This window comes from Alternaria hordeiaustralica (assembly GCF_023758085.1).
Source record: "Alternaria hordeiaustralica strain BMP 2776 chromosome Unknown scaffold_11, whole genome shotgun sequence".
NCBI classification, from domain to species: domain Eukaryota; kingdom Fungi; phylum Ascomycota; class Dothideomycetes; order Pleosporales; family Pleosporaceae; genus Alternaria; species Alternaria hordeiaustralica.
In genome coordinates this window covers 483,485-503,637 of record NW_026056783.1, presented here as the reverse complement: position 1 = coordinate 503,637, position 20,153 = coordinate 483,485, and the positions used below count along the sequence as shown (strand labels likewise).

Genomic DNA, 20,153 nt, shown 5'->3' with positions numbered 1-20,153 from the left:
GGCGCTGACGCTAGAATATGAAGGAGCGACGGTGTTCTCAGTAGTGAGATATGGGGTAGGTGAAGACCAAGAGGGAGGGCGAGTCGCTGTTGTCTCACTTATCGATACATGCGAATATCTGTCCAGTTCCGCGCTCGACTAGCGTCCTTCTAGCGCGTCTGCGTCATCCATGTCCGCTCCGCTACAGGCGCCTTCTCGAATCAATCACCAACACCAACCAAGGTTCACCACTGCACCTCGCCTTTGTCTACTTATTTCTTCCGGTCGCGCTTCCCTCCCAAACCTCCTCCCTACAGCCTACCACCTGCATCACCTTTATCCACTCCACCACGAAATTCATAGCGTTCCGATCATGATATTGAGGGTATGTCTTTATGCCCAATGCAGGTGATATCTTACTCATTCGCACCAGTTTGTTAGCAAAGACGGCCAGTTCCGGTTGACGGTACAGCCCGAGGACACCTTTTCGTCGATTCTGCCCCAGGTTGCCGAGAAGCTGCCCAAGAATGTCGACATCCAGAGCATCAGTGTTAGCAACAAGCCGCAGGGAGGCGACGCGAGGAAGCTTGCTGGCCTTGAGGGCGTAAACTTCAAGCAAGTGGGACTATCGTATGTAGCTTACCCAAGCTCGTCTTCACAGCTAATGATACCGTAGAAACGGCGCGCAACTCTTCCTGTCCTTTGAGGAGCAGTCTGCGGCACCGAACGGCCATGCTGCACCTTCGACCGGCGGCGCACGACTGAATGGCAAACCCGTCGAAGAGATGAACATGGGCTCCGTCCCCATCGGCGATGCTTTGCAAACTATAAAGAACCCATGGGAGGTTGTCAGGCAGTCCCCGCTCGACGACAGGCTGGATAGACAGGATGGCAAAATCCCCAGGAAACGCGACGCCCGCATGTGTTCCCACGGGCCCAAGGGCATGTGCGACTACTGTATGCCCCTCGAACCCTACTCGCCCGCATACCTCGCCGAGAAGAAGATCAAGCACCTCTCCTTCCATTCATACCTCCGCAAAGTCAACTCGGCGAAGAACAGGCCGGAGCTCGGTAGCTCGTACATGCCACCGCTGACCGAACCCTACTACCGCGTACGCCCCGACTGTCCATCGGGACACAAGCCGTTCCCAGAGGGTATCTGCACCAAGTGCATGCCTAGCGCCATCTCGCTGAAGCCACAAGAGTACCGCATGGTAGATCACGTCGAGTTCGCCTCGATACAGGTGGTGGACGATGTGATCAACTTCTGGAGACAAACGGGCTGTCAGCGACTGGGCTTCTTGTACGGCAGGTATGAGGAGTATACTGAGGTGCCGCTGGGGACAAAGGCTGTTGTCGAGACCATCTACGAGCCACCGCAAGTCAACGAGGCGGACGGCATCTCGCTAGGCGAATGGGAAAACGAGAAGGAGATTGACGAGATCGCTGCACAGTGTGGGCTGCAACGCGTGGGGGTGATCTTTACCGATCTCCTCGACGCAGACAAGGGCGACGGCTCTGTCATCTGCAAGCGACACATGGACTCATACTACCTTTCCTCCCTAGAAATCTGCTTCGCAGCACGGTACCAAGCAAGATACCCCCGGCCTTCCAAATGGAGCGACACTGGACGACACGGCTCCAACTTTGTTACGTGTGTAATCAGCGGTGATGACCAAGGTCAAATTGGGATCTCCTCATACCAGGTTTCGAACGACGCCGTTGAGATGGTTCGTGCCGACATCATCGAGCCCTCAGCTGAGCCATCGGTGATGCTCGTCCAATCGGAGGAAGACAACGAAGCTTTGAACCGCGCGCGATACATCCCCGAGGTTTTCTACCGGAGGATTAACGAGCACGGTGCGAACGTACAAGAGATTGCCAAACCCGACTTCCCCGTGGAATATCTGCTTCTCACACTAACACACGGATTCCCTACTCAGCCAAATCCTCTCTTCACTGGTGGCAAGTTCCCGATCGAGAACCGCGAGGCTATGGGCGAGATGCCAGAGATCTCACATCTTGGCAAAGCTCTCAACGCCAGAGCCAACGGGCTGGCGCTCAACACGACCAGCGGCCTCAATGCCATTTCGAATTTCCACATGCTATGCTTTATTCATAACCTCGGCATTCTGTCAAAGGTGCGTCACTGCAAAACTGCATGGATATTTTGCTAACTGTACGACTAGGACGAAGAGTCATTGCTCTTCAAGGTAGCATCAACGCACGACACCTCAGAAGGCTCAGCGCTCCAACATACCGGAGGCTGGGCAACCCTTCTGACCATTCTCAAAGAAAGTGGTGAGCGCCCCCCGAAACGTTCCTATCAATCTTCGCCCCAATCCAAGTCGGCCAGTAGGGGGGCTGCAGCCTTAGACCACACCCGCGGTACGATGCGACAGTCCTCCTATGGCTCAGATTCCGATTCAGTACAGTTGGCTAAGAGGGTAAAGGGGGTTAAGCTTGGGAAGTAGATTAGTCTAGGCTAGTCACACTCCTGGGGCGCGACCTCTGACACCATAGGTCTGTAATCCGAGCGACAATGGAAACGCGCATGAAGTCTGGCTGTGGTGGGCATACTGGTGGAGTTGAGGAGCTTGGTATGAGCGGAGGTGCATGCATTGTCTGGCGTCGTCGCAGATTTCTAACATCTGGTGATCGGTCGAGAAGAACCAAGATGTGCAATATATCCGTTGAACTGTGTTGTTGACATCTTCTGACGTGAGACATGTCCGAAATCACCGATTGCTCTATGTAAATCGCTCAACCTATCTGGATTGTTAATATAGACGTGTGTTGTGGAAACTTTATACGGTATCTGAATCTTTCAGCATGATTGAGGAATGGCGAACTATTTTGTATGCCGCGATGATGATGAGTTTCGAGAAAGAAGACGTGGTCTGTGCAGAAACGTGAGTTCGCGGTCTCGCGTCGACGCGTCGCACTTTAGCAGTCCAGCTCAAACCCCAACCCCAACTCCTCAATCTCCACACAACCACCACAATGGCCGATTTCTTCAACGTAAAAGCGAGGCAACAAGCCGCTGCAAAGGCGAGCTCATCAAAAGCGCCTACCACAAAGCAAGAGCCCAATCGCATGCAGCCATGGGTTGAGAAATAGTACGAACGCAACACCCAAGCACGCCATTCCGCACCCTCACTAACAGCATCACAGCCGCCCCAAAACCCTCTCCGAAGTAACAGCCCAAGACAACACAATCCAAATCCTGTCCCGCACCATGCAATCCTCCAACCTCCCCCACATGCTCTTCTACGGCCCCCCAGGCACAGGAAAAACCTCCACGATCCTCGCCCTCGCCAAAGAACTCTACGGCCCCGAACTCATGAAGTCGCGCGTCCTCGAACTGAACGCCTCAGACGAACGCGGCATCAGCATCGTGCGTCAAAAAGTCAAGGACTTTGCGCGCCAGCAACTCAGCGTAGCGCCCACCTACAACGTCATGACGGAAGACGCGAGCAGCGGCGAGACAAAGACCGTGCGGTACAGAGATAAATACCCGTGTCCGCCGTTCAAAATCATTGTGCTGGATGAGGCGGATAGCATGACGCAGGATGCGCAGAGTGCGCTGCGTAGGACCATGGAAACGTACAGTCGCATGACGAGGTTCTGTCTCGTGTGTAATTACGTCACGAGGATTATCGATCCGCTCGCGTCGAGGTGTTCGAAGTTCAGGTTCAAGAGTCTGGATCAGGGAAATGCGGTTAAGCGCGTTGGCGATATCGCGAGGTTGGAGAACGTGCAGTTGGAAGAAGGGGTTGCGGAGGAGTTGGTCCGGGTTGCAGATGGCGATCTGAGAAAGGCGATCACGTTCTTGCAATCCGCGGCTAGGCTTGTTGGGGCTGTCGTCCAGGCTCAGGGTGCTGGGGGCAAAAAGAAGAAGAAGGTTGTTGCTGAGGACGACGAGATGGATATCGATTCTGCAGCCGCGCCGACTCAGACACCCGCTGTTTCCCTCCCCATCATCGCCGAGATCGCGGGTGTGCTACCCCCTGCTACGCTATCTTCCTTCAGCGACTCGCTCTTCCCCAAGTCATCGGCTACGAAGTCGATACGCTACAACGAGATTGCCAAGGTGGTGGAGAATATGATTGCAGAGGGGTGGAGCGCGTCGCAGACTGTGGGCCAGTTGTACGAACAGATTATGTACGATGAGAGGGTTGAGGATGTCAAGAAGGTTCGGCTTGCGGGTGTGTTTAGTGAGACGGATAAGAGGCTTGTGGATGGTGGGGATGAACATCTTGCTGTGTTGGATTTGGGAGTTAGGGTTGCGGGGGTGCTTTGTCTCTGAGGGAGTAGCGGCGCTGTCATGGGGTTTGTGTCTTCGTAAAGCATACTGCGTGCGGAACATGAAGAGACGTATTTGATTTCAGCAGTGTATTTGATGGAATAGTAACACTCATAGTAGCGTCTTCATTTACATGATCAAACAGAAAGCTACATTACATTCGTATCGTATCGTGTGGGGATATCTCAAAAAGGATATACAAAGAATAAACATGCGAAAGTACACGTTGTACTCCCGCTCAAAGCCCGTCGTATAGCGCTCAGCGCATGGAAGCCATCATCTCGTCATGCGGTCGGGCCCAGATCACCCAACAGCCAAAAATACTCCGCTTTTTTCCTACACATACAACTCCCAAAGATGCCCGTGAAAAGATAAACAAAGAATGCGGACCGATCGCAGCGTAGACTCATCGACGTTCGGTAGCGTAGTCGTGACAGGCTAAGCGAAGATGCAAAATCCAGCTCCGACACTGAACATGGCGATTGCGGCCAGTGTCTCCGTCCTGACCGCGAATCTGTTGCCAGTAGACGGTGAGTTCGATGGTGTAGCTGAAGCGCTGGCTGGAGTTGCAGAAGACGCTGTGGATGAGGCGCTTTCTGAGGACATTTCAGATGACGAAGGCGACACTACATCGGTGATTGTTGACGCCGACTGCGATGTTTTAGTAAGTGTGGTCTGTGATGTTGACATCGACGTCGTGAGAGAAGTATCGCTGGCGTTGGAAGACGACGACGCCGATATAGACACAGACGCAGATGCGCTTACAGAGGAAGACACGGATGGTGATGACAAAGATGATGAGGCAGAAGAGGAAGCACTCACCACCACCGTGTCCGTACTCTGCGCCTGACTCATAACACCCGCGCCCGCTTCTGACGTCGCAACCGCAGCAGCGGGATACAGCTCCGGCAACAGACTCTTGACATCTCCGGGTAATTTCTGGTACCAACTCGGCTCCATATCGCCTGTTGGCATGGGGGCGTTGGGGCCCGTGGGCATAGCTGTTTTAAGCACTGATAAGACCGAGAGGAGTGTTGGGTTCATGGTTGCGGGATCGATGGCGCGGTCTTGGAGGTTGGGGAAATGGATTGCTGATGCGAAGGCACCGGTGGAGGCGAAGGCCATGAGGATGGAGATGGACTTCATTGTCGTAAAGAGGTGTGCGGTTTGGGGGTGACTGATATGGGTGTTCAGATGGGTTGGCGTGGTGTTCGCGTGGCGGGTAAAAGAATGTGGGGTGATTGATTCTTGTTTGGAAGGATAATGAACGAGCGTGGGTTTTCAGTGAGAGCGAGTGTCGTGAATATAGTAGGTTGTTGTTGACAAACAAACGCGTGCAGTGGAGTCACTGCGATGCACGACTGCGAGCTTTTTGCGCGATATGACGTCGAATCGGGCGGGGAAAGAGTGCTCGGTCCCTCTGTTCAGTTTGACCGTTTGGGACGTTGAGAAAAAGAAAGTATCGTTGGGAACCGTTCAGTCAAGTCGTTATGTACCCGGGCTTCCTGAGCCGCCGTAGAAGTAGGAACGATTGTATGGCGCTTTGCTGGCGAAAATTCAAGATCGCAAGACCGATTGGAACGTGCAAAATTGTCTTTCACTGCGCTTGTAACCGTCTGAAATGGGGCAATACGATGATGGTGCTGCGCGAAGCCGTGTGTACGTCCAATGAGTGACCAAGTGATGAGATGTTTGATGAGACTCTGTGCGACTGTGCCACAAGAAAATTAAGTGACCTTCTGACGAAGACGCGGGTACGAAAAAGAAGAAGATGCGAGATGCGAGTCCCAGCGCGCTCGAAAGAGAGATAATCAAAGCAGGTGTTGAGATGCCTGGTAAACAAAAGCAACCCGCGAACCAGATTTGAAGCTGAGGGGAAAATTACCGAGCGGCTGGGTAGTTTGGACATGACATCTGAGGCATCGACCAACCCCAGCAACATACGTTCCGTGTCGCAGCCTTACCTCAGATGCGAACTCTCTAATGATACTCGCCCCCCTGTGCCGTCGGTTGTTGCAAGTTCGACGTTGCTTGCGCGCTAAGCCTCACCATGTCGGCGGCCATTGAAACATGCTCGTTGTTTCGGAACATTTCACGAACCGAAACGTGCGGCGCCTGATCAGTACTCATGAGGGTAAGGTACGGCGTGGGAACTGTTCTTAGAATAGTTCTTGCGGAGTGGCAGAAGTTTCTCCAGTGAGTGAAGTCCAAGTGTTGGCGCACATGCGCGTGATGGAAGGTTTACAAGAGACTCGGCGGTTTTTGAGCCATTTGCCGGCGGCAACATCGTGTCACTTTGAAGCCATCTGTCGGCCTCTTGGTCGTGTCTTTTGTTTGCTCCTCGTTTGGGCTGCATCAAGCTCGATTCCACGATGGAGGCGGACATAGAGACTGACCGACGAAAGGCGCACAGGAGGACAAGTATGGAATCGGAGATGATGAGGAGATGCAGCTAAAAATCACCTCATCGCGTGTCAGCGCTTTGCGTTCAGTATTATGCTCTTCTGACTGGCCCCATCCACCCGTGGACGGTAAGTTACGCGTCCAGGAAGCCTTCTCCCGAGCAGTGTTCACATGCGACCCGTCCCAAGCTGGAGGTGTGCTGTCGGTGGTTGCGGACTCCGGAGAATCGAGAGAGTTGATGCGAGCGCAAATGAGATGGAAGACCAGGGTTCCCCGCGGAGGTGCTATCCCAAAGCAGACGAACCTCGGCATCCCTTCCCACGACGCCACGCATGATGTTCGCTCAGGTACGAACGTGACAGTGTGCGATTGTCGACTAAGGCAGGTGCTAATCCACACGGCGTCTCTGGATAGGCTTGGTGCTTGGGCGACCGGCATATAAGATGCACTGCACATGGTCGCCCCAACTAGGACGGTACCCACCGCTACCAATCACTATAGCCCCGCGATAGCTGTCGAAGCTCCCGTCTTCTCACGACGAAGTCGCATCGTACCAAACTACAGTTCTACCAACAAACATACTAGGCAAAATGGCAGCTCCAGCAAGTGCCGATATCAAAAAGCTCGAGGGGAAATGGGTCATGGTAAGTTCTAAGCAGCTTTCACGTCATGGTGTTCTTTGCATACCTTCCTCATTTCGTGCATCGCAACATCGCTCTAACAAATCCTAGAACAAGTCCCTCTCGGATGCGTTCGACGCCGTCCTCGCCCTGCAGGGCATGGGCTGGCTGACGCGCAAAGCCCTCGGCGCAGCGACCGTAACCCAGCACCTGTACCAAACCACCATAGACGGCGAAGACAACACGCCAACGACAGAAATCAAAATCGACCAACTCATAACCGGCGGCATCAAGGGGTCTACTGAGACCCGCATTCTAGACTGGCACTACCGCGAGCATGTCGACCGGCTCTTCGGCACCGTCAAGGGACGGTCGCGCTACATCGCCCTAGCCAAGGCAGTCGAAGAAGGAAAGGCTGCGGGCGTGAGCGAGGAAGATGCAAAGTTTGTGTCGGAAGGCTGGTTGAAGGAGACAGAAGAAGGAGATGTTGTTGAGAGCTTTGTGGAAAACGAGGCGAATAAATGGACTGCATGGCAGATTTGGGGCTTCGCGGATATTGGGGGTGAGAGGAAACTGACGAGGAAGTTTGTGGTTAGGAAGGTCGGAGGTGATGAGGTTGTTAGGGTTAGGCTTGTATATGACTACACTGGCGCGTTGGACCAGACGGCTTAAGTTGCAGGTTTGTACATCCCCGTTAGGTCGACCAAAGAGCTATCATTCCTGATCTGATCTGAGCGTTGTCTTGTGCGTGTCATGGCAAGGCCTCGCCCTTCAAACAGGCTATGTTGTCCCTCGAGTCGATGAAGCGTCGTGCAAGTTCTCTCTCCCATAGTATGTACCACTTTGCACAACACCACACGACCACGAAGCAGATTAGCCGGACCCTCGTACAGTTGAGCTCATGCATGGATACAGAATCCTTTTACTGGTCCGGCTGTCTGATAAAGAGCTCTCTTAGTACCACGCAGATTAGTGGCTACGTACCATGCTGCACCTGACAGGCTTAAGTACTGCGGTATACCTCTCGCAGCAGGCGCCACAACATCTGCAACTCTCTACATTCTGTCCTTTTGCAGGCGTTGGTGCAAATCGACATTTTCCCTATGGGCACGTTCAACATGGCCGATACGAGCTTTCTGACGGATCTCTTTCTTGCCCTCATCGTTTTGACATCTACGATTCTCATCCTGATGCTGGCTTGCCTCGTCATCCGCCTCATCAACCGACACAAGAAAAAGGCCAGTCAACAACCAGTCCATGAGCCCACTCTACTCGATCTCGAATCCGGTCGAGAGTCCCGCCTATCGCATCGCCTGTCGCGGCAACAGATACAACAGGAGCACTACGAAGACCTACAGCAACGCTACTCGTCCGTACCGCCATCACCGTCAATCGAATTACTCCCCGAGATAAAGACGAGTGCAAGTGATGATAGAGCGAGCGAGTGGTTGGAGCGCGGAGTTACGGACGAAGGCATCAATGTGGTTCATGGGGATTTGGGGGAGAAGAAGTCGGAAATGACACAGGCGGTGGTGGTTAGGCCGAAGAAACAGTTGAGGTGGGAGTGGAGGGATGGGAAGGTGGATAACGGCGCTGTACCGAAGAGATCTAGGGTCATTGAACGGACGGATAAGGATGGGATCGTGTGTAGGGAGTATCGGACGGAATGAGAGAGTGGACAAAGATTTGGTGGAAGCATCTAGAGGTAATTGTAATGAAGAAGGTTTCGAGTAATGTGTTCTCTCACTATCTCATGTCAGCATCTGGAAGATACTGGCATAGTTGAAGGAACGTTGGCACGTGGAGATATCGTGCGACTGATCCAAAGTACCTTCCTAGCTGCGCCTGTATTCATCGCACGACTGTGGTATAAAGCCGCTTGCATGCTGACGTGGCTCGTCATCTTAGGCCAGAAGCACACAGTAGGACTTATGTCCGCAAGGGTAGCCATGACAGCTGGTACGCGTCCTGTCAACTCCATGGTAGCTCAGGCTGGACTGTAGGATTGGTGTGAACACAAGTAAATCCTGTCTGCTGGTAGCACTGTTGTCATATCCTACCTATAGCCAGTGACATTATAGGCGTTGTGTGACGGCGAAGACTGGTGTCTAGTTCTGTGTTTCCCCCTTTACCCGAGTCCGGATCGTACAAATCATACGCTGAGCTCCATAGACCAGCAAGCAAACACAGTACCTTCGATCTATGAAACCTTGGGATTTCAGACACTCTCGACATCGACGGATTCTGACAATGTGTATCATGGCGAACATTGGAGGAGACCATATTGATGTCGACACGCATCCGTACCCTGATATGCCGGAAAGCTTCTACGGCAAGGCCTCGGAGGTTCTCAATGCGGACGTTGGTTCCCGAGAGAGTGGCCACGCGAACTCGCTGATTGTCGACACACCAATGACTACGCACCTCACCTCAACAACGCACTCTCATCATATGCAACCTTCGTCGTTGGCTCAATTCATACCCCCTGCCACGTATAGGGATGCAACCCCAGAACACACACGTCCTATTGGCGCCATCTCCGTGGTTGTCCTCGCTGGTATCATCGGTCTTGCAGTCCCAATCACCCTCTTGACACGGTACCTGAAACGCGCCAGACAGGAAACGAAGCAGATGGAGGAAGAAGACGCGGTCTTGGAGGATGTGTTATACCGCAGTAAACTCAACGAAAGAGCGTGGAATGTGGGGTTGAAGCGACTGCACACGGCCTCCATTAGGAAGTGGTCCAACGAAGAAGCCAGTGTACAGTTGGTGGGTGTGTTTGGGCGGCCGAACTTGGATACGAAGACACCCTGGCAAGGCTGTACGGAGCGCGAGATGCTGGAGAAACTATTTGAGCGGGAGAATAGGGTGCGTAGAGGTAACAGGGAGAAACCATTGCCAGATTGCCCGAAGTGATATCGATAGCGGCGAGACCGTTGGAATTGATAACCGGTGATGCGCCCATCGAGCAGCAATTGTCAAGTACGAGTAAGCGTAAGCGTATGCTACATGCATTTGCCTGTTCTTGGGGCGTCTGTTTGAAGTTTTGGGTAGTGAACAGTATGCAATTCAAGAAAGGACTGCAAGACGAAAGACATGGGTCCTCCAGGCATGTATGCGGCTTCATTAACGATTCGCATGGAATTAGTACAAGATAAGATTTGTGGCGACCTCAAATAAGGAGAGAGCTGAATGGGTCTGGAGCCTACACTGATATTGGGTCGCCTAATTTGCAAGTTTTCATCTTGATGTAGGTTCCATGGTGTTTAGAGTTTTCCTTGAATGAGGTGTGGCTGGTTGCTGTGGTGAAATAGTGAGGCGGTCTTGATGTCCGGAGATGTCTGAGGATGAAGAAGAACAGAGACAACGGTGACCGTAGACAGAAAGCGTACGTAAGCTCGCATTAGAGTGGTCTGCATCGAAACTCGACTGCACGTCGATCAGCGGAGATGCAGATGCAGGGGTGAAAGACGTTGCCCAGCGGTAAGAACGTGGTAAGACGGTTACGCTAGGCTGCAGCCGAGTTAGCGTAGAAGCTTGGATAATCGACCAAATTTCACGACTGGGTAAACAAGAGCTGTTTGGGTTCATTTACTTGAACTATTCTTTCTCTCGCTCGATAATCACACGCCCGACGCGCCTGAACACGAAATCCTGCATCTAAGCGCTCCTTCTCCCATCCACGACTGCGACTTCCCCCCAAAGCAGCTGCCCGCCCCGCTCGCTTCTACCACCCGCCGACACCCCACTGACGACCTCGGAGCACACGAGCTCCTCACACCACCCTACGCGCACCATGTCGGGCGAATTGGATATCGACTTTACGCGCCGAAACAAGAAGCCGCGCCCGCTCTCGGACCACGAGAAGGAAAAGCTGGATGAATTTGTCGACGCGATCCATTACTCGGCGAGGTGGGTTGTCAACACAAGAGGCGGTCAGCGCGTTTTCTTTATTGACCGCGAACACAGATACTCGGACGACGCATACGAATACCGCCATGTGCAGCTGCCTAAGCAAATGCTGAAGGCTATCCCAAAAGACTACTTCGACGGCGCGCGAGGCACACTGAAGCTGCTATGGGAGGAGGAATGGCGGGCACTGGGCATCACACAGGTACGCGTGGTTTTGATACAGGCTGCAATTTATATGCTGACTTGGGAACAGAGTTTGGGATGGGAGCACTACGAGGTCCATGAGCCAGAACCTCACATTCTGCTTTTCAAGTACGTTGTGTGAGAGCATACGCCGCGCGCTGCCAGCTAATTCTCCAACAGGCGACCGATCAACTACCAGCCTCCCATGCACTGATCCAACATCGAACCGCGGCGCAGCCAGAGGTCTACTTCACATCGACCGAACACGCGCAACAGCTGCGCACACCACCACGGCACACGAGACGGCCTATTCGCGATACCTTCTTTATCCATTTCCAGCGAGGCGCGCTAAACATAACGACGATATGATTACGGTGGTATGATCGATGCGCTGGGGTTGTAGGTTTACGACCGGGTCGAAAGCGCGTCTCTATATCCATTATGATAGGGTACCCGAAGCCCACAATTGTACATATGGCCGAGGCAGGAGGTGCAAGGAGTACTGGACATTGGGCAAGAGAATATGGATTAGGTATATGGTTGTTAATTGCTATGCGGATTTATGATAGATCCATAGCTCCTTCACCTGGTCCAAATTTGATACTTGTTGAAATGACCATTTTGCACCAGAGTGCCACGAAGAGCGCAACTTGACGTATGCATACTCATACGGACCGAATCTAGCGTGTTCCACACCCTCCTCGCTTTCTGGTATACCCACATGTCAATCTCGGTCCCTGCGTAAGTTTTTCTTGACCTAGTTGCTTGTGTTTACATGATGGGGAAGAGAATCTTGAGTCAACCCCAACAGCGAACATATGCGAACAGGCCAACATCAAGCACCATGGCAACGCCTCCATAGGCCCCGGTGCTTTCTTCGGACGCGGGAGCAAAATGCTCGTTGTCGCTCCGTGCTAGATAGTGTCCATTGCGGCCATTTAGAACCTGGGTTTTACCGCAATATCAATCTAGAATCTGAGGAAGTTCAACCTATGAGTAGATCTTGAAGATCAATCAGCCCGAATCCAAGGTTACGATAGATTGCCGGTCTCAAGAGTAAGCTAGTGGCAAGGAGATGCTGACTGTAGATTCACGACAAATTGAGGGTTCGTCATCCTACACGTATTCCTGCAGCGGTGGCTAAAGATTGATGTTGTGGGCTTAGGCTTCGTCTACGATGTGTTGGCACTTTGTTACCTGGGCATTGTCAAGGTATACCTGGCTCCTTTTATATGCTCAAGCAGACACGACGTAAGAACTCCAACGGCTAAGAGGCAGGTTTTTGGACTACCGAGTCAAGGACTCTCGCATACATCCAGTGGAACTGCGCGAAAAAAGGTTAGACTGACTCTTCAGAGGGCGCAATATGTAGTCGTGACGACGGAGTGGATGATTCACACTCCGGAGAAAAGCGGCCCGACTTTCCCTGAGATGTCATCAGCCTGGGCAGAATCCACACCCTCTAGTCTCTCACATGCGGATCTGCGCTTAAAGATCTCGTAATGTCAACCACGAACCCATGGTCTTTCAAATCTACATGCGGTTGAGCGGACGGATTTCATTCCGGTACTTAGGCCAGTCGCATCAAGCCGGCGATGAGGGGAATATTGGGATCTGACTTTCTTTACGGGCCTTTCGACAACGACCTCCAGTACTCGGAGGAGGATATATCGTTCCGTTGTTGAGAGATTAAAAGGTAGTTTAAGCGAGGACGAATGTGGAAGTACTGGGCGTGCTGCTGGGTATCCATCTGTCATCCCGCAGCATCGCAACCCAAGTCTGAGGTCGCTGGCAGTGCGAGGCTAAGCCTGCGTTTTACGTACACTGGCGTAGATCGCATCCGATTTTCCAGCCTTCTTCGGTCTTGGGAGGTTTGGCGGCGCCGCGGTTCTTCACCCAGCCTCCCTGAATCGCGTCAACGGCGAAAAGTGCTATGACATCAACGGCAAGATGCAACGGCAAGATGCAACTCGCTGACTAGGATTGGCGGAGATATTCGGGTCCTGCGCACTGCCGGTGGTCGGAGCGGAAAGCGTTTTGCCTGAAGTGCGAGCGGTGAGAAACGAGACCAGGGGCAGAGCGGAGCGGAGATCGCTATCGAGGGGTCATATGCTAAGTATGGCAGTAGGGCTTGTGGAGAACACGCGACACGTGCGGAGGCCGTTCATACCATTACCATGGATACTGGCATGGTCGGGCGAGCTGCCTTGCGATGAGGCGGCTCGTGCAAACCTCGGAATGTGGCAAAATGTCGGATCCCTCACGTCGTGCCATGTGCTGTCGAGGCTGCCAACAAGAAAAATTCAGCGGTGCAACTGTCAGCTGCAAGGTCCCTCAAACGGTCGTCAACTGTTTACCAGTGCTAGGCGAGCGATAATGATGCGTAGCCGTGGGTGACGTGCATGCGCCAATACTAAAACTATGGAGTATGGTAACGAGTACATAAGAGTAATTCCTCGAGACAGTTAAACTGGATCCTGTGTAGTACAGACGCACAGATAAGCAAGAGCTGGAGTAATGGAAAGATCACATTATTCAGGTGGGGGAAGCCATGCACGGCAGCCATTGGCCCACCGCAAAGTCCTTATCTCTCGGCTGTACGTAAGATAGAATGCAGGAAGCCGCTAGAGCCCATCCAGCTTACCTCCAAGCAACATCCGTGCACCCTGCATCTTGAAACCCATCCCGAGCACATGTCTGCCACAAAAGACTCTCGCAGCGCGCTCTCCAGCGACACTCCAGTATATACGACTGCCACCCCCGATTATGCGCCTGCTTTCTCCCCACACAGGGTTCTAGGTCTCCAAGCTCCAAGGCCAGGCTGATCCCGCCATCCCGCCCGCCTCCGCCCATCCTCTACTTCTTTCGTAGACCTTCAATGACGGCGCGAACCATCAGTCACCTCATACTCCTCGCCGCCGTTACCGGCAACCTAGGGCCCTAAGTAGGACTCGTCTGACTGTCCATTGGATTACCCAACTGGATTTGCATTTCAGGGATATCTCCCATATACCGATTGAACTACCTATCTCCCACGCGATAAGACCTGTCACGAACCCTGCTTCCGATAGCGAGATACTTGCACCCTGATTCGGAAACTAGCCAACGGGCCGTAGTCTATCATAGCCTTATCGCACCCTTCCACCACGCCAGCTAGCCATGACGGCCGTAGCAATGCAGCAGCCGGCTATGGGCCCACGTCCTGTTGTCTCTATAGCACCAGCTCGTCCTCGCACGATACAGAAGTCACCATCCAGCAAGGAGAGCTTGAGCAAGCCCACGTCCAACAACGGTCCAGTATCTAACATCCGCTCACGGAGGGAACGCCCTTGTGACGCGTGCCGAAGGAGGAAGAGCCGCTGTGTGATACACGAGGGCGCTGCTTTGTGTGTCCTGTGCGAGTTCCACAAGCAGGAGTGTACATTTGTACAAAGCCCACTGCCGCGGAAGAGGAAAGTCGTCGACGGTGAGAAGAAGGACTCGCCAAACAACACCAAGAAGAGGTATGTTTAGGCCACCCCGCTACTGCTTCACGTCCACGGCTCGCGTAGATATATCACTTCCGACATCTGCTATGCCTCTTGCGTCACGCTACCAAGTCACGTGCGCATGTGCAACCTACTTGCTTTTTCATCCCGCATGTGGTCGTGGCACCGGGAGCTGTGGCCCTCGCCAGGCATTCTGGCTCGTCGGCGTATAGCTGGATGTCGTGCTGACATCCTCTGGCAGATCCGTCGACTCAGATCCTCCGCCATTAGCACTATCAACACCCACCATCACAGCAACTGCGCCAAGTCCCCCACCACCTCAACCCTCATTATCTCAAATAGCGAGTCTTCATCTGCCTCAATTTGGAGAGACATTAGGGCTGCAACGACGCCAACATAGCAGATACATCGGTCTGAGTTCTCCATTCGATTCGCTGCTCATTGGCCTATCACAGTTCGACACCCGTAACGAGTCGACCTTCGACCTTGGTACGCTTCGACGTGTGAACGATCATGAATGTTTCATTATGCTACCTGACGAGAACACACAAGACTTCGCCGGCGAGTCTGAGGCGTTGGGTCAGGTCGAGCAGCTTGTGCACCCACATGGTCCTGCTTTACTAGATCTTTACTTCCAAGTAGTACATCCAAACTACCCCATCATCCAGAAACATCTGTTTGTCGAGCGGTATCGCAGAGGCGATCGAGGTTTTTCGCCAGCCTTGTTGGCTGGCATGTACATCCTGGCGCTCAACTGGTGGTCTCTCGACCCCAAGCTAGCAAACTACTCCCGACCTGATGCAGCGCGGCTAGAAGCGATTGCTATGAAGGCGCTCACACTGGCTATGGAGCGACCTAAACTGTCGACGATACAGGCTGGCTTGTTGTTGCTGCAACGTCCTGAAGCGGACTCTTGGAGCTTGACAACACAGCTGGTGGCCATTGGTCAAGAACTAGGCCTGCATCTCGACTGCTCATCATGGTCAGTGCCTCTCTGGGAGCGTGGCTTGAGGAAGCGCATCGCATGGGCGTTGTACATGCAAGACAAGTGGAGCTCACTCATCCACGGCCGGCCATCGCACATCTTTAATGCCAACTGGGCGGTGAAGCCGATTACAGAAGACGATTTTGTTGAAGAAGGAGATGGATACGAGACGCGCCAGGAAGAATCTGAAGAGGAGCAGGTAGAGAGCCACCGAGGCCGGATACTGTTTGCCCAGATGATTGGGCTCACGCAGATCATGGCTGAGGTCATGGACACATTTTACACCCAAACGGCGATCCACGACTTTGCCAATGCGGGGAGAAAGTCGACCGAGTTGATCCTCGCACGAGCCAAGCCTGTGCAAATCAAGCTTCGTCAATGGCACGAGAAGCTACCCGCAGAGGTCAAGATGAACGTTCCCGAGAAGGGCAAACTCACCTCTACGGGCTATCTGCATCTCGCGTACTTTGCGACGGAGATTACACTGCACAGGCGCATAGTGCAATCGCTCGACTCCACCAACCCCGACTCTTACGGTCTCTTCATGTGCCGCAACGCCGCGAAGACGCGGCTAATTTCTGCTATGGACTTTGTGAACCGTCTGAAGCCGGAGCATCTGCAAGGTTTCTGGTACTTTGCTTCCAAAGTCAACTTTACGCTCATTGGCACCTTTGGGTCGCTGCTATGGGCTACGGCACCCGCCAAGGAGGAAGCCGAGTTCTACAAGCTCAGGCTATGCGAGTATCGCTGGACGCTTTCCGTCTCTTCCAAGCGAGCGGACTTTCTTGAGTACGCCGTATCGATGTTGGACGCGAGTCGCGCCATGCTTAACAATCTGGCGGAGAAGCCGAGCCTCGCAGAACAAATCAGCAGTGCTGGCGTTCCGCCCGCGGCGCCCCCACGGCAATACAGTTCTTTTGCCAATATGGGACCGCCGCAGAACCCGAATGGGGCGGGACGGTACGAGATGGAAGACGTCGACATGGGCGACGACAACGATCTGAGGAGGATGTCATCAGGTGAAAGCTTCGAGGGCTTTAATGATGGATCTCAATACGGCAGTCGGCCGCATACAGCTGGTAACTCACCTCGCTCAATGTGAGTGTTTGATGCCAGGGGCTTTGACGACTCGCGGGATTGTCGTACAAGTTTCAGGAAGTAGTCTTGTGATGTTCAGCGATTAAGCGTTCTTTTCATGGTGGGATGGTGGGCGTTATGTAGGCACGCCTGGGGCTGCCACAATGGTACTCTGGGATTGCGCCAAAATGGCGCCATATCGCGACAGACGGCACTGGGATACTCCACGGATTTGCTCTTCAGCGACTGTTGGTCACGATCTGATATTCAGCGATAGTATAGAACGCTTTTTGGATATAGGGTATTGACGAGATGAATCAATGTTGGTACATTGCCGCCGCCTTCGGGCGGTGCAAGCATACTCGGCCTTTTTTTGAGACGGCATGCACGTGCCGAGTGAAACAAGCAGTATTGAGCTGACCTTGGTGTAACAGGAATGCGGCTTTTGACAGTAGTCTGACTGTCATTGTGGCATTCTGAGTTGGAGACGGGCTGTGCCTGCCGTTGCCTGAATATTTTTACTTCAGGGTTCGGGCAACACCTGCTGACACGCCTTGACCGCGTTGCCTGCGCCTTGGACCCCGCCCATGATCCCCCGACACCCATCACACATTGATCAGTTCACAACTATCCGCACGCGCACAAACAGTGTTTTCGATATCGCAATCAAAGTTCAAACGGCAAAGCTAAGTAGCGACGGCAATGATGATCGCGTGCACAAGCCCCATACACGCACACCGCATTCTCTCGCGTTCAGATCGCGCGCCGATGCGTAGAACACGAGCAATTCTCACTCCAACACCTCCGCGCCATATCAGACCACCCTGAAAGCGTTCACGGTCTGACCCGTCCTTCGGTGAAAATGCAAAGGCGTGCGGGTAGGAGCAGCGCTTCATCCCGCTCAAACAGGTCGCTTGGCAGCCTCCTTCAGCCGCACCTGGACAATGCGGCGGGCGCATTGGCGACATGGGGAATTAGGCGTCCGTCATGGGCATTCGGTGATCGACCATTCACGGTGTACGACTCGATGAGGATAAATTAGAAGAGGTGCGCTGCCTCATTGCCCCATTGCCTGAATGCAGCTTCGTGGCTTGGAACCGGTCAGCTTCGTCTTTCGTGCTGCGTGTACTTACTTGTCTTTTTGCTTACCCCTGAGTGTCATATAACGACGTCCGACGCGCTTGCCTGCGATTCAGCCTTGGTATCTGATCAGCGTTCTTGTATCTGTTTATACGCATTCCTCCTTCCTATTCGACATTGTGCCTTACAGACCACCGAACTTCTGTTCTTCTCTTCTCATTTGCTTACACAAACTCGCAATTTGACATCATGGTCAACGACAACACCGCCTGGAGACGACGGCTAGTGATCTGCTGCGATGGCACATGGCAATCTAGCGTCAGCAGCAAAGACAACATACCCTCAAATGTTGCCAGACTCTGCCGCTTGATAGCGCGTGTTGGCACCGACAAGGACGACGCATCGAAGAAATTCCACCAGATCGTGTACTATGACTCCGGGATAGGAACCGGGAATCTCAGTACCTCTGAGAGGCGACGACAAGGCGGCACGGGAGCTGGTCTTGCGGAGAACGTCATCGAAGCCTACAATTTCATTGTGCAAAATTACGAGCCGGGCGACGAGATCTTCTGTTTCGGGTTCTCGAGAGGAGCTTATACCGCACGTGCGGTTGCCGGGCTGGTCTCGGATATCGGTGTGATTGCACCGGTCAACATGCAATTCTTTCCGGAGCTGTATCGTCTGTATCAAAGAAACGAAGAGGGTGTTGACTTTCGTGAGACGAAGGAATACAGATGGTTCACCAAGGGCAAGCTCAGCGAGAAGGGTCTGCAGATGGAGAAAGAGGGTGTAGATGTCATGAACATCGACTGGCATGATCTCAAACTGCTGGCGGAAGTATGGGACATCCGGCCGCATGGTGAGCTTGCTGTCAGTGAAGGTAGCAGGAAAGTGAAGGTGGTTGGTGTGTGGGATACCGTTGGCTCGTTGGGTGTACCCGATCTGATTGGTATTGATCTGGCGTGGTCGAGGACGAAGTATGGGTTTCACAACGTCGAGCTAACAGAGAGTGAGTTTTAGTGGTGTCGAAGCGTGTGATTATGGCTAACGATTTGTAGATATCGAGCATGCATTCCAGGCCTTGGCTCTGGATGAGCGTCGGAAGGCCTTCCGCCCTACTCTTTGGTACATTCCTAAAGATCTAGTCGACGACCCCAATAGACCAACACCGGAGCTGAAGCAGGTTTGGTTTCCTGGTGTCCATACAAATATCGGCGGTGGTTCACAAGACGCTTTCGGTGATATGAAGGGAGATTCGGAAAACATCTCCACAGCAACGCTCTGCTGGATGCTTCAAGTCATCTCTCCACACCTCACCATCGATCGCCATGCCTTCCAGCTGTCCATGGACCAGTACACGCGCTGGCTGTTCCGCCTCCGCTTCGCATGCACCTATCACCACCAGAACTTCATTCAAAAAGCGTGGAACCTGCTCCCAAAGATCTCCATTCCCGGTATCGGTCACGATACACTCAAACCTCCGCCGCGTTCTCCACCTCATTCACACACCAACTTCGACTTCAGCTGGGGCACAGGTCCCCTCGTAGACTCCTACAGCGGCATATACTACTTCATCGGATCCTGGCAACGCATGCCCGGCCACGAAGAAGTCGAGTGTTACAACGAAGACACCAAAGCGCCCAAATGGACCAAACTCCGCGACTTGGGCGATACAAACGAATACATTCACCCCATTGCCTACTACCGCCATCTCGTCCGCGGATGGGACAAGCACTCTCCGCTGCAGCACAACTGGAACCGCGGTAACTGGCGCACAAAGGAGGATGATACGGCGAGGTTTTGGTGGTACAAGGATAATGAGCAAGAGAAAGGCGCGATACCTGAGTGGATCATGATGCCGGACGGTCCCGCGGACGAGTACAACTACGAGAGGATGTGGTATAATAAGTGTGAGGAGGTTGCGGGCATAATGGATAAGAGTGTTGGAAAGGAAGAGTTCCGCGGCAAGGGGTTCTTGGAGAATTTGGACAAGGAGATTGATCTGGGGGTTGATGGGATGCCGAAGGATGTCGCACCTTGAGAGGGGGGTCACGTCAACTTGGGGAAAAACTAGACACCCTAGAGTCTACATCGACGCTAGGCTAGCTACTTTGCATACT

At 53.1% G+C, this 20,153-nt stretch overlaps 7 protein-coding genes across 7 annotated transcripts; 6 read left to right on the top strand and 1 right to left on the bottom strand.

The window, feature by feature from the left end:
• Positions 1 to 352: 352 nt before the first annotated feature.
• On the top strand, positions 353 to 2,453 carry NPL4 (nuclear protein localization protein 4; the record flags this gene model as incomplete). Its single annotated transcript, XM_049388685.1, has 4 exons — positions 353 to 364; positions 413 to 609; positions 656 to 2,120; positions 2,169 to 2,453. The coding sequence occupies 4 exons, from the start codon at positions 353 to 355 to the stop codon at positions 2,451 to 2,453; spliced, it is 1,959 nt and encodes a 652-aa protein (XP_049243584.1).
• A 529-nt stretch (positions 2,454 to 2,982) lies between these two features.
• RFC2 (Subunit of heteropentameric Replication factor C (RF-C)) lies at positions 2,983 to 4,288 on the top strand (the record flags this gene model as incomplete). Its single annotated transcript, XM_049388684.1, has 2 exons — positions 2,983 to 3,098; positions 3,154 to 4,288. 2 exons carry the CDS (start codon positions 2,983 to 2,985, stop codon positions 4,286 to 4,288), a joined length of 1,251 nt encoding a protein of 416 aa, XP_049243583.1.
• Positions 4,289 to 4,723: 435 nt separating this feature from the next.
• Positions 4,724 to 5,431, bottom strand: J4E84_006092 (uncharacterized protein; the record flags this gene model as incomplete). The annotated part of the gene is made up of 2 exons (XM_049388683.1): positions 4,724 to 4,936; positions 5,108 to 5,431. The coding sequence occupies 2 exons, from the start codon at positions 5,429 to 5,431 to the stop codon at positions 4,724 to 4,726; spliced, it is 537 nt and encodes a 178-aa protein (XP_049243582.1).
• A 1,847-nt stretch (positions 5,432 to 7,278) lies between these two features.
• On the top strand, positions 7,279 to 7,980 carry J4E84_006091 (uncharacterized protein; the record flags this gene model as incomplete). Its single annotated transcript, XM_049388682.1, has 2 exons — positions 7,279 to 7,332; positions 7,420 to 7,980. 2 exons carry the CDS (start codon positions 7,279 to 7,281, stop codon positions 7,978 to 7,980), a joined length of 615 nt encoding a protein of 204 aa, XP_049243581.1.
• A 3,124-nt stretch (positions 7,981 to 11,104) lies between these two features.
• Positions 11,105 to 11,617, top strand: CKS1 (Cyclin-dependent kinases regulatory subunit (Cell division control protein cks1); the record flags this gene model as incomplete). Its single annotated transcript, XM_049388681.1, has 4 exons — positions 11,105 to 11,220; positions 11,278 to 11,422; positions 11,474 to 11,532; positions 11,584 to 11,617. The coding sequence occupies 4 exons, from the start codon at positions 11,105 to 11,107 to the stop codon at positions 11,615 to 11,617; spliced, it is 354 nt and encodes a 117-aa protein (XP_049243580.1).
• A 2,945-nt stretch (positions 11,618 to 14,562) lies between these two features.
• J4E84_006089 (uncharacterized protein) lies at positions 14,563 to 16,978 on the top strand (the record flags this gene model as incomplete). Its single annotated transcript, XM_049388680.1, has 2 exons — positions 14,563 to 14,906; positions 15,133 to 16,978. The coding sequence occupies 2 exons, from the start codon at positions 14,563 to 14,565 to the stop codon at positions 16,976 to 16,978; spliced, it is 2,190 nt and encodes a 729-aa protein (XP_049243579.1).
• Positions 16,979 to 18,282: 1,304 nt separating this feature from the next.
• J4E84_006088 (uncharacterized protein) lies at positions 18,283 to 20,074 on the top strand (the record flags this gene model as incomplete). Its single annotated transcript, XM_049388679.1, has 2 exons — positions 18,283 to 19,042; positions 19,092 to 20,074. The coding sequence occupies 2 exons, from the start codon at positions 18,283 to 18,285 to the stop codon at positions 20,072 to 20,074; spliced, it is 1,743 nt and encodes a 580-aa protein (XP_049243578.1).
• Between the last annotated feature and the right edge of the window lie 79 nt (positions 20,075 to 20,153).